The 12,380-nt window shown below is 47.3% G+C and overlaps 1 protein-coding gene across 4 annotated transcripts in view; it reads left to right on the top strand.

The window, feature by feature from the left end:
* The window catches only part of NAV2 (neuron navigator 2), a 697,375-nt gene that overhangs the window by 574,887 nt on the left and 110,108 nt on the right, over positions 1-12,380 (top strand). For all 4 annotated transcript variants that reach the window (XM_087433096.1, XM_087433094.1, XM_087433097.1 and 1 more), the window contains exon 11: positions 1,746-1,868. In XM_087433096.1, coding sequence (XP_087289222.1) covers positions 1,746-1,868 — 123 coding nt within the window. The remainder of the gene's footprint in view (positions 1-1,745; positions 1,869-12,380) is intronic.

Genomic DNA, 12,380 nt, shown 5'->3' with positions numbered 1-12,380 from the left:
ATAGTTGCACATCCTTCTAGTTGCTGTATGTGGGACGTGGCCTCAGCATGGCCGGAGAAGCGGTGCGTCAGTGTGCGCCCGGGATCCGAACCCGGGCCGCCAGCAGCGGAGCACGCGCACTTAACCGCTAAACCACGGGGCCGGCCCCGACAGCATCTTTTTTTTAATCTGGAAAAATGCTTTTAATGTGAAATAAACTTAGAGTACAAAATTTCATGTATGCCATGGTTACAAATACATAAAAATAGAAATATATTATAGGAGAAAAGAATGGACTGAAACTGACCAAATGAAATAGTGTCAAGATAATGAGATAACATTATGAGTCTTTTTTTTTTTTTTTTTTTTACTCACTGGATGGAAGCATTAGTTTCTTCTTTATCTATTTGAGTTTGGTTTTTGGGTTTTTTTCCACAGCATCTTATAATTCCATTTTCCTAAGAGTATATCCCAAGAAGGTCCCAAAGCGTGGAGGAAACTCAAGGATTGAGAACCGTCCGGATCTACCCCATAGATTCTGAAGCTAAAATACCAAAGGCAGTGACACCTGCCTTGATGTAGCTCAGCTGACTGTTTCAGGAAAATAACCACTCACTGGTCTTCTTACTCCCTGTTATTTAAATTGAAATGTAATATATTTGCATTTTCAGATATCTGGTAGCTCTCTCTGATGGGGCCCATGTGGGACTAAAGGGATCTGAATTTGGTTTCTTGCTCTGCCCCAGTTTTGCTTTCCCTTCCTGTTCTCCCCTGAAGATGGGGTAATGACACAAGCAGTCTCCTTTATGGGATGTTTTGAAGGAGCCAAGGCAGATGAGGTAAAGCTGCTTTGGGCCTGAACTACTTCCTGCTGGTGGCTAAGCTCTCAGGAACTGGTCTGGTTGGTGGACAGTCAGCCATCTATACAGAAAGTTCCCAAAGTTCCCCCTCCCCTGGACAACACTGATTTCATCAGAAAATGGCTTTGTGGCATCACCAAGAGATCTGAAAAAGAGTAAATTAGCATTAGTGTTACTCAGAGAGTTTTGTGACAACCCCCTTAAGAAATCAGTATCGAGAGTGAAATTCACCATTGTAGATACTTCGAGATGATCGCAGACCAAATAATGTCTTCCATTTATATGGTTTTATACAAATTGCAGAGCACTTGCATATTTCTTGTCTCGCTATTCCTTGTTTCACATTCCTTATGTCCACCTTATGACGCAGGAACGCTGTGATATTCCCATGGTTCAGATGAAAAACCCTGGGCCAGAGAAGCCACTTGCCCGTGGTGGCGAAGGTGGTTCTTCTATCCTCTACATTTTCTTTCCACCTCTCTGAAAAGCTTGCCTACTTCCTCCACTGTTCTGTAATATTTTTCCCTATGATTTGCTGATGACTTGTCAGTTCCATTCACATTACTTAGGTGAAACACCTGCTTGTATAATTGCTGACATTAAAAAGAATGTCATGAATACATCTGGCAGTTAATTTTATTCACTAGTTCCCTTCTGCTTTAAAGATTCCTGTAAGTTTGGATTAATTAAGCTGAGTTCTATTTTTGCTAGCAAGCTGGTGATTCTTTGGGGTGAATCAGCGACTGAGTTCTCCCTGGGCTGTGATCAGTGACAGAACCTTGGGAAAGCCTCAGTTCCTGCACCCTTAGTGCACAGGAGGGCCATGCGGGGCCTCTGGACATGAACGACAAGACTGCACATGACTCACTTTTGACCGTATATGTGCATCATCCTCTTCTTTTAAAGGTACATGACCGATGGTGGACTTGGCCTCTACACCCGCCGCCTGAACCGGCTCCCTGATGGGATGGCTGTGGTGCGGGAGACCCTGCAAAGAAATACCTCCCTGGGCCTCGGAGACGCCGACAGGTAAGCTTGCTCTGCTTGGGGTTGGCCAGGTGCGAAGGTCATTCCGGAGTGGGCTGAGGAATGAGGGTGGTGATATTGAGAGTGGATGGGCACTGCTGTAGCCACACACAGGTTGGGAGGCCTTGAAGCGGTGCCCAGGGTTAGGAGCTGGCACGGCAGGCAGGAGAGAGCTGCTCAAGAGGTATCGAGTCCTGCTTCTGGTTAGCGTGGTGCTTCTGACAGCAAGAACAAGGGAGTTCAGGCTTGGGTAGTTTTTGTTGTTGTTTTGACTGTTGCTACAACATCTCTGTCGGTTCAGCAGGCCCCAGGGATCTGCTTGCTTCCTCGGTTAGCCAGCTTTCTAGGTACTGCACCTTGGAACAGAGTCCCTGGTGAGGCACAGAAGGTCTGTGTGCAGAAGGGAGCTCTCCTGGCCTTGGCTGAGCAGGCTTCACCATAGTCTCCTGCTGCCTGGTCATGGGAGGCAAGGCTTAAGGGGGTAGGTGTATACGGCACGTGCTGGATAGTTGACATTATAGGGCTTCACAGGTCTTCATTCCTGCCACCGTCAGAGACGAAAAGAGTTTCAGAAAATACTACAGTAAAGAGAGAGGACGATTTGGCCTCCAGGTTTCTACTCGTTACTCTGACACACACCAGTTCTATGACCATGAGCGATCTACTAAAGAAGGGGCTTGAACTGTATGATTTCCAAGATCCCTTCCCGTTCTGATGTCCTGTATTTCTAGATGTCAATACCCTTGAATGATCTGACTGTGGAAGGATTTTTCTGGCATACTTGACCCATTTCTACGTCTGAGTTGATGAGACATGGAATTTAGATGGGAGTGGTTTGAAATCATTGGACTCTTTTGGGTGCTAAGCCTTGTGTCAGAAAGCCAAATATTTGTAGCACAAGTCCAGCGTCTTGCTGTTCTCTTGGTAGGACATACTTTTCACAAAGAGCTGAGTAACTTCTGTAGTTCTCTGGCTTCAGAGAAATTGGGCAGGGGACTAAAGAGACAGACACTGAAGTTACCCCCCGAAGTGGAATTTGCTGGAGAGGAATCTTTGCCTTCTCTCTGGGAAGCTGGGAAGCTTGGGCTGGTGAAGAGCAAAGAATTCATTGTCAGGAACTTGGGATCCGGCCCAGGCTGTGCAACTGGCTTGAATAAGTCCTTCTCAGAGTCCCTCCAGTGTCCAGGGTGGTGATTTATACCAGAGGTGACAAAAGGCTTCCCACTACAGTGCCAGCTCAAGTCAGCTTTTTTCCTGTAATTAGTTTTTTAAAAAATATTGGTTTGAAAGTTCCGTAGAAAGATGAACCGTTTAAGAACTGCTCTCTCGAGGATAACATTCTCTATAACTAAAATCTTTAAATATTATCAGGAAAAAAAAATCGGTTGTTGTAACACCCCACTGGAGAGTTCACAATTTATCAAATTATTTTGCTTATTTGTGTTCTCCTGTAAACATATAGTTGGTTAGTAAATCTGTTAGCGTAAAATGCAAGCCTGACAAAGTACATTTCCCCTTAGCAAAAGAAGAATCTGTACTCGGCAGTTTAATTTAACGCTTCACTGCAGGGTTAATGGAATTACTATAGATCACAGCTGAGCTTGTTTCTGCTTTTGGAGGTGGAGGATTTGGGTGGGAGCTGGAAAGATGGATAGCATTTGTGTTGTTCCACGTCAGCCTCTATGGTGGGAACAAATGGACAGCAATGTCTTCTGGTTCTCCCCAGACTGGAATGCTCAGATGTCATTATTTAAGATTGAATGAATAACTAACCAACTTTTAAAGAAAGAATTCAGGTGGCTTTAAAAAAAAATAGGATTTAATAATGCTTATAAATTTCCTTTTTTATATAAGTTTTGACTCATAGTCCCTGAGAGACTTTGCATTGTTCTGGAATATTTCTGGAAATTTCTTTAATCTCCAAAGTTATTGTAAACAGACCATAGTAATGCTTCATCTTTGGCTAAGTTGGAACAGTAGTAGATTTGTTTCTATAAAGTTCTTCATGTAAATCTCTTCCAAAAACTGTATTCTAGATGAGTGTTTCCCAAAGTGGGAGGCAAACATTAGTAGTATTGGAAATAATTTCAGATGGTAGACACAGAAATATTTCTTTTCAAAAATTATATTTTAGGGGCCGGCCCGGTGGCCCAAGTTGTTAAGTGCGCGCGCTCTGCTGCGGCAGCCCGGGATTCGCCGGTTCGGATCCTGGGCGTGCACTGACGCACCGCTTGGCAAGCCATGCTGTGGCGGCGTCCCATATAAAGTAGGGAAAGATAGGCATGGATGTTAGCCCAGGGCCAGCCTTCCTCAGCAAAAAGAGGAGGATTGGCAGATGTTAGCTCAGGGCCGATCTTCCTCACACACAAAAAAAATTATATTTTAATTCTAATATTTTAAAAAACTTATTACTAGCACATCAAACCCATGATTTTACAAATATGCTTAGGGTAAGGATAGTGTAGGCTTGAGACAATTTAATGTGACATCTCAAGGAAGAATATCACAGATGGTGTGCAGATAAGTTAAAAAAAGATGATATGCAAATAGCCGTGGATTAGGTAATCCTGTACTTGTCCCTGTAACTGGAAATATATTCTTTAAATAATTTAAATTAGACAAGTGAAAAAAATGCAGAGAACCCAGCACCTTTCCAGAATTCTTCCCTTTTAACCTGAAAAAAGAAGGTCCCAGAGCTGAGATATTTCCAGGAAGTTCTTTATAAAAAGTCAGCCTGGTCCTTAAGGACTCACAGACAAGCAGTAGACTAGCTGGGGTCCACAAAGGAAGCAGGAAAGTACTGAGAAGTGGGACTCAGTCAGACCTCAGCCAAGGCAAGGCCAGCGTCAGAAGGGCAGACGGCCTCCCCGTGTGAGTAGGAAGATCACTGACTCGGAGAACAGCTCTTCCTGGGTAGGCCCTAAAGGACGCCGACCTACCAGACCTTGGCTGTTTGTGACAGGATGTGGCTGGGGTATCTTCAGCGTTATTAAAAGTAACTGATAGGAATGTGTACCTTCGGAGCCTGGGAGATAGGGACACTGTCAGTTTGTGCATCTCGTATGTCACCAGCCGGCTTCTGAGAAATAGTAATGACGATAGTAAATTCGAAATGCCGAGTCTGCCCTTGATCTCCTGTCACTCTCCAGGGTTGCCACCCCGGGCTCCAGTTTTTACCTGATAGTCGTCAGTGGCTGCTTCCAGCAAACCGGAGCCAGCCGGCTGAGGAGGGAGGATCGAAAGGGACAAATGGAGGTGGCTTGTTACAAGTCCTAGGCCCCAGAGAACAGACAAAGAGAGCTTGGCATGGAGGTCTCTGCACTGGCAGCCTGGGAAGAAGAAGAAATGCGACAAGAAGGGCCGAGAGCCTGGGCTCACAGACAGTCACACGGTCTGTTGAATTCCTGCAGTTCCCGCGTGCGCTGCTGTCCCCTCAGAACCCATCCCAAGTTCTTGAACGCCGGCAAGTTGAGAGCTTTCAAAGCTTAAAGCTCAGCTCTGGGAAAGTTTCCGCTCCCGAGTCCCTTTCTTTGTCCCTCCAAGCATCCCTGTGCTCACAGCCCCTTCCATCGTCACCCTCTGCTTTAGCACGCAGCGGGCCGAGGCAGGTGGCTGTTCCTCCTGTGTGGTGTCCCCAGGTCATGTGTCATTGAGAGCCCAAGGAGGACAGAAGTCAGGCTCGCTGTGCACGTGAATCAGGAGGAGGACTTTGGAATTTCTTGTCAACTTTCTTCTAAACTGTTAGAACACTTATTGAACTCCAGTGGTTTTATTTATTTAATTTTTTTTGGTGAGGAAGACCAGCCTTGAGCTAACATCTACCTGCCAATCTTCCTCTTTTTGCTGAGGAAGATTGGCCCTGAGCTAACATCTGTGCCCATCTTTCTCTATTTTGTATGTGGGACGCCACCACAGCATGGCTTGATGAGTGGTGTGTCAGTCCGCCCCTGGGATCTGAACCTGTGAACCCCGGCCGCCGAAGCAGAGTGCGCGAACTTAACCACTATGCCACTGGGCCGTGTCCCCTCCAATGGCTTTTATTAATTTAGATAGTGGTAAAAATAGCAAAAAACTAATGCTGCATGCTGAAACATCAGCCTGAGACTTGAACAAATTGAAAGTTGCCCTCCGACATCAGGCTGAGAAAACAAGCAGGAAGGAGAAGCGATTTCTTCCTTCTCGTTTCTAGGTTTTCATTGCCCTCCAGACTCTGAATGTTGTCGGTGTTGCGACAGCCCTTGCAGTTAGGATTCAGAGTCACTGTACACGCTTCGCTGTCTGCATGTGGGGCCCCGACCTTGGTGCTGAGAGCTGTCCCAGTTTCAGCTTGAATTGGGAGTCCCACAGAGTGAGGATGTAACTATGCAACCTGGTATTGGACCAGCCTGCCAAGCCTGCCCTCCTTCCTCGCCGGGAGAGTCACAAGATCTCCGGGAGCCCAGGGCACCGCTTGGCTTTGCGACTTGTGTGAAACAAGGCAGCCTCCTGGCACCAAGCAATGTATTCACAGATTCAGGCCCAACCTGGAAAGAGGAGTTTAATCCAGGCCAGAGGTCCCCAGCCAGCAGAGGGAACTGGTAGAAGCCCTTACCAGGTGGTAGGTCCCCAAACCGATTATTTCTGAGGCATAGCCCCTGCTGTCGTATGCACAAGAGAGGGAGCACAGATGGGAAGGACTTCTCCCTTTGCCCCCCACTTCCAAGCCTGTGGTAAGCAGAATAACGGCCCCCCAAAGATGTCCGTTGCCTAATCCCCAGAATCTGTGGGTATGTTACGCTACATGGCCAGGGGAAATTAAGGTTAATTGCCAGCTGACGTTTAGAGAGAGAGAAGACCCTGGATTATCCAGGTGGGCCCAGTGTAATCACAGGGTCCTTAAAGTGGAAGAGGCGGGTGGGAGAGGGACGCCACCTGCCCTTGCTGGCTTTGAAGGTGGAGGAAGGGGCTACAGCTAAGGAATACAGGCAGCCTCTAAAAAGGGGAAAAGGCAAGGGAACAGACGCTCCCCTAGGCCTCCAGAAATGAATAACATCTGTGGTTTCAGTCCATGAGACCCAATTCAGACTGCTGCCTCTCAGAACTATAAGATAGTATATTCTTGTCGTTTTTACTCACCAAGTCTATAGTAATTTGTTACAGTAGCAATTGAAAACTAATACAAACTCTATCAGAAGGTAATAAGAACAGTAACAGTTGCCATTTCCTGATGGATTGCTATATGCCAGGCACTGAGCCAAGTACCTTACAGACATTATGTAATTTACTCCTAATCCTGACCGTTTGAGGGAGATATTATCCTAGTTTCATAGACTTGAAGCAGTGGTGCTCAGAGAGGGTCAGTAAATGTGCTGAAGGTTACACACACACCGAACACGTGGCCAAGCTGGGATTGAGACCGAGGCCTGCCAGAGCCCCCGGGTGCCCTGACCACCTAACACACTGCCTCCTTAGGGAGCCCTCACGGAGAGATTCCTCCATTCTCTAGCTCTTAGGCCGCCGTTGATCTCAGGCTTCAAGGAAAAGGCCGTTTCTTAGACAAAGCTGGGCCGGTTTACTCCTTGGCCTCCTAGTGGGGGGAGGAGATGCCAGTTTGTGAATTCTGACCTGCCGCAGACTTGTGTTGTTAGGGGGGGAGGAGTCCACAATTTCAGGATCCTGGGCCAGGGCTGATGCTTCCCTTTAGTGATCCAGGAAACCCAGGGCCCCCAGAATCTGCAGAGATTCTGCAGCCATTCGAAAAATGCTCTTTCCTGGTCCTGGCTACCCACTGTATGGTCCCTGCGGCACTGCTGGAGTTTCTGTACCCAGAGCTTGGGGGTCTGCAGGCCTCCATCTCTGGGCCGTGGTTAAGGAGGGCCCCCCAGAAATCCTCTCTCCCTCCCTTCACTGTCTCCTTCTGTGTCTGTTATGCATTTTCAGTTCCTGATCTTCCCATCATCACCAAGGAAGGTAAGCGGGATTTCCCCCTTCTTTCACCACTAATCACACTTCATACCTTCTCTAGCTGCCCCTCCATCCATGTGGTGGGAGTGAGAGATGTGGGTCTATACTGCCCAATATCAGAGCCACCAGTGAAATGTCGCCATGGGAACGTAAAATCAATGTACATTAAAACCTTGGTTCCTTCGTCACACTGGCCTGATTTCAAGTGCTCCCAGGTCCCTTGTGGTTCATGGCTACCCTATTGGACAATGCAGACAGGACATTTCCATCACTGCGAAAGTTCTTTGGGACAGCACTGACAGAGACACCTCAGTCATATTTCAGAGGGCAGCTGCGGAATGGAGAGAACGCGTAGGGTTTCCACAAGGAGGCCTTGGTTCCATTCACTCATGCAGGCAAGTTGCTTAACTCCCTGAGTTCAGGGTTTTGTCTCTGAAATGAGGGCGGTGTTCACACGTGTCTCCCAGAACCATTGTGAGGTGCACACCAGGTGAAGATGGTGAAGCATTTTGTAAAGTACTGAACAGAGATGAATACTCTATTCCTCGGTCCTGCGAGCCACTCAGGGCAATCTGGGCTCAACCCCTCTGCAAGTCTCTTGTTTTTATATTTAATTAATTAACTAATGATTAAGCCCTCTTTTATAACAGCTTAGAGTAACTACGTATAATAAAAGAACAATTGTGGATTAAAGGAATGAAGCATTAGGATGAGGGGAAATGTAAGTTAGAATATGACCTGTTGAAAAGGGAGAAAATTGAGAATACAGATACACTAACCATAAGGTCCTACCTGGTTGCATGTTTGCGTGGTAATTCAGCATTGAGCTTCCTACCAGCCTAAGTGAAAATGCACTCTGCCTTGCGTCCCTTCTCCCTTCCTGACTTCTCCCCTATGCTTTTGTCTTCATCTTTGCTTGTGTGGGTCAGTTGATCTCTCTCTTTCTCCTTGCCTCTGCTGACTGCTTTACAACTGCCTGTTATACCCACTGTTGCCCCTGAGCGTCTTCTGAGCCCCGCCTTCAAGGTTATACTCACTTTCTTGGACAAGACGATGCCTCCAACACCGTGCCCAACAACAGTGATCTCATTGTGTTTCCTTTCCATCCCTTCCCCTTCTTCTGCTCGTCCACAGCAAGGGAAACAAAGGAGGAGAGAGGGAAAGTCTCTTTCATTTTCAAGCTCATAAAAGGAGCCTTAGAGGCAAAACTCTATTTCCGTGGTAACAGGGTAGTAATTACTGCATTGGCCTTTCCCGGGGGCCTGTCTTCTGCTTGTACCACTGGCTTCCTTTTTAAGTAACAGCTGCTGCTTGTGGAATGCACTGGTGGGCAGGGGCCACCTGTGCTGAGCAGGGGTGTGCTGACAGGAAGCAAACCATCTGCACCTTAAGCCACAAAGGAATTCTCCCAGGGGCTGTAAAGGGAAGAGAATGACTAGGCTGTCGAGTTATCGTTTCTCGTGCAGGCAGTGTTTTCACTTAAAAAAAAAAAAAAAAAAAGAAAAGGCAGTAAGTGGCCCCACAAGACTCTCCCACTGCCTGATGTTGCCCAACTTCATAACTTTGTTCCAGGTTACACTGTAGTGGAAGCACCATGGAGAGAGAGAGTGTGTGTGTGTGTGTGTGTGTGTGTGTGTGATCTCCCCCAAAGTACCTTTTCCAAAAGTGGTGCCTTTTCAGTAGTTGTTTAAAGGTGATTTGTAGACTTGATGGTTTTCAGAGTATGGGTGAGAAGATGTTTAGCAACAGGAAAGCAAGAATGAGAGGTCAAAGAGAAAAGCCAAAATGGGCACCTTTTTCTGTGCTTACTTCCCCAGCAACCCCAAGTCAGATCTGACTATACCTGTGCCCTGCAACAGAAAAATAACCTCATGTGTTTTAATCCGGGTACCTGGGCAAGTCTTTGCATCAGTCAGGAAAGGATAGGTTGTGCTGTGTAACAAACAACTCCAGAAAACCCACCTTCACTATCTGGTCATTGCAGGTCAGTGGGAGGCATGCTGTTCATCATTCTCACTCTAGGACCCAGGGTGCCAGAGGCACTACTGTTTACTGCATTGACAAGCCCCCATGGCAAACAGAAAGAGAGTGTGGCTCACCACACTCTGTCTCTTAAAGCTTCTGCCTGGAAATGGCCCATATAACTTCCACTCATGATTGGCCAAGGGAAGTCACATGGCTACACTTAATGCAAAGGCGAAGAGAAGTACAGTTCTACCATGTGCCCGTGAGAACAGAAAATATGTGGTGTACTGCACTAGTGACTCGCACTGTTTTATTGCATACGAGTGACAGCCTGAGCTTAATGCCACGGCTTCCCCATTATTTAACCAACTCTGTATCATGCAGTTCGTCATGTATTTACTATCTACCTATCAGATGCTGGGCACTGTGCCCCCAGTCTAACCGATGGCCTCTGAGAGCTCCTCTGGGTGGGAAAGAGTGAGCGGGTAGATGAGGAACATGATGACTGAATTGGTTAAGGAGTTTTAATCAATGCAATGGGTCAGTCATATATCAGCAAAGTATTTGGACTGTGTTTTGATATGTGACAGCTTACAGAAAATGCTGCTGTTTGTTGAATGTTGATTGAGTGCCTACTATGTGCCAGATCCACAGATGAGTAGGACATAGTCCCTGCTCCCTGCTCCCAAGAAGCTTACAATCAAGTAGAGAGAGAGAAGCCTAAATAGGCTCTCGAGGTGCCCCATGCGTAGAGACGTTCACCGTGCGCTGTGGGAGCAGGAGGGACCGGGAGTGTCCCTGGGGGCTGCATGTCATCCCACGTTGGGAACTTGTAGTTATGATGAAATGCAGGAGGTCTCTTCTCCTGTCGGTGATGATTTGAAAGATCCTTTAGAAACATTAGCCAAGTGTCAAAATAGGCCTGCTTATCTCCTCTTCCATTTGGGATTTTCTTTTTGTTTCCTTTAATAGCTTTTGTCACTTTTGAAGAGCAGCCTAGCCATGATTTCTGTTACTGAAATGGAAGATGTGATCGAAATGAGCCCAGTGTATAAGGCAGCCCTTACACTGGCCTGTGGAAAAGTGTCCCTGGTGGCAGTGTTGCCTTTAGATTCGTCAAGCTGGACAGTGGCGCCAGCCCAGAGTTTTGATTTAGTCACCTGGCATGTAAACGTATTTCCCAAGGCTGCCTCTCCTAAGCCAGTTCATGTCAAGTAGAAGCTTACAGTGCGAGTCTGGGTGAAAGGGACCCTCAGAATCATCCACTGCAGCCCTCTCACTTTGCCAATGAGGAAGTTGAAGCCCAGGGAGATTGCTAGTGGCCCCAGGACCACTCTGTCCTCCAGGCTTCAGAGAGCAAGGTCATCTCAGTGTGAGTTTGGAAAACATAAACTCTAAGTAACTCTGCTAAAAGCATACCTTATCTTTCTGGTGATGATTATGAATGCCGTCCTTGCAACAAGGGAAGGAGTGCACTAGGAGCCAGGTGACCTTGTCCTAGATCTGGTTCTGCCACTGTTGAACACCTTGGGCAAGATGCTTCCCCTCCCTACACCTCCTGCTTCTTCATATGCGTGGTCAGACCTGCTGATGTTTAAGGTCCTAGAGCTCCTATGAGTCAGGGTTCTTGTTTGTCACTTGAAGGGCAGAGCTAACAGAGTGACTCAGGAGTGTAGCTCATCCATGCAGGGCAGGGGCCCCATGAACCTTCCATCTCGGATAGTCATGATGACAAATGTCGTTGTGTGGTGGTGTGTCAGTTGGGCGTGTGGTTCTTGTCCAAGGTCCCTGGTGTGTACAGACCCAGCAGGCTGAGGGGCCCCATCTTCTGCACGCAGCAGACCTCTTCCAGAGGAGAGAAAACCTCGAGGTCCATCCTCACTGCGCTGCAAAGCGAAGCCTGCTCTAAGCCGCAGTGCACTTAGGCGAGGAGGCCAGTAGCTGTTGTTGCTGACGGCAGGGACAGAAGAATGCCCAGGGCTGAGGGACCAGAATGCAGTCCTCCGAAAGGGGAGCATGGTGGACAGAGCTGCAATCGAGAGTGGTGGGGCTGTGTACCTTTCTGATCCTTTGGAGAAAATCTATCCTATATTGCAGTGGATTTTGCTTTAACTTGGAGCTTCACCAAAATTATATTAGGAGTTGAAGCTCATGGGATTGTAGTTTTATTTTCATCGAGATAAAATTCCAAGTGACTCATAAGCAGTGAATTGTATTTATTTGGGTGAGTGTTTTGACCCCGGATTTAATTAGACTTGGATGTGCATTGTTCCCTAAATCAGCACTAACAGGGGGCACTGCCTGTGCAGAGGGGGGCAGTCGGCCTTGGGAATGGGCGGAGTCGGGGGGCTTGGAGGGACTTCTACGCTGTGGTTTTTCATGCAGTTGGCAGGCTGTGCATGGTACACCCAAATCCTGGAGGGCACGACAGCACTTGGAGTCGGTTTATACAAGGAGACGATGAATTTTCCGGATGAGGGAACAGGCTCCAAAGGGTGGCATTCCTTCCCCAAAGCCGCAGTGCTAGAAGGGGCAAAGTTAGAATTTGAATTCAGGTCTCTCTGGACATGAAAGCTTTGCTTTCAATCACTGTGCTTGCCTCCCTCT

The sequence above is a fragment of the Ceratotherium simum genome, chromosome 7 (assembly GCF_057802395.1).
Source record: "Ceratotherium simum simum isolate JZ-2026a chromosome 7, ASM5780239v1, whole genome shotgun sequence".
NCBI classification, from domain to species: domain Eukaryota; kingdom Metazoa; phylum Chordata; class Mammalia; order Perissodactyla; family Rhinocerotidae; genus Ceratotherium; species Ceratotherium simum.
This window is presented reverse-complemented; position numbering and strand designations above follow the sequence as displayed.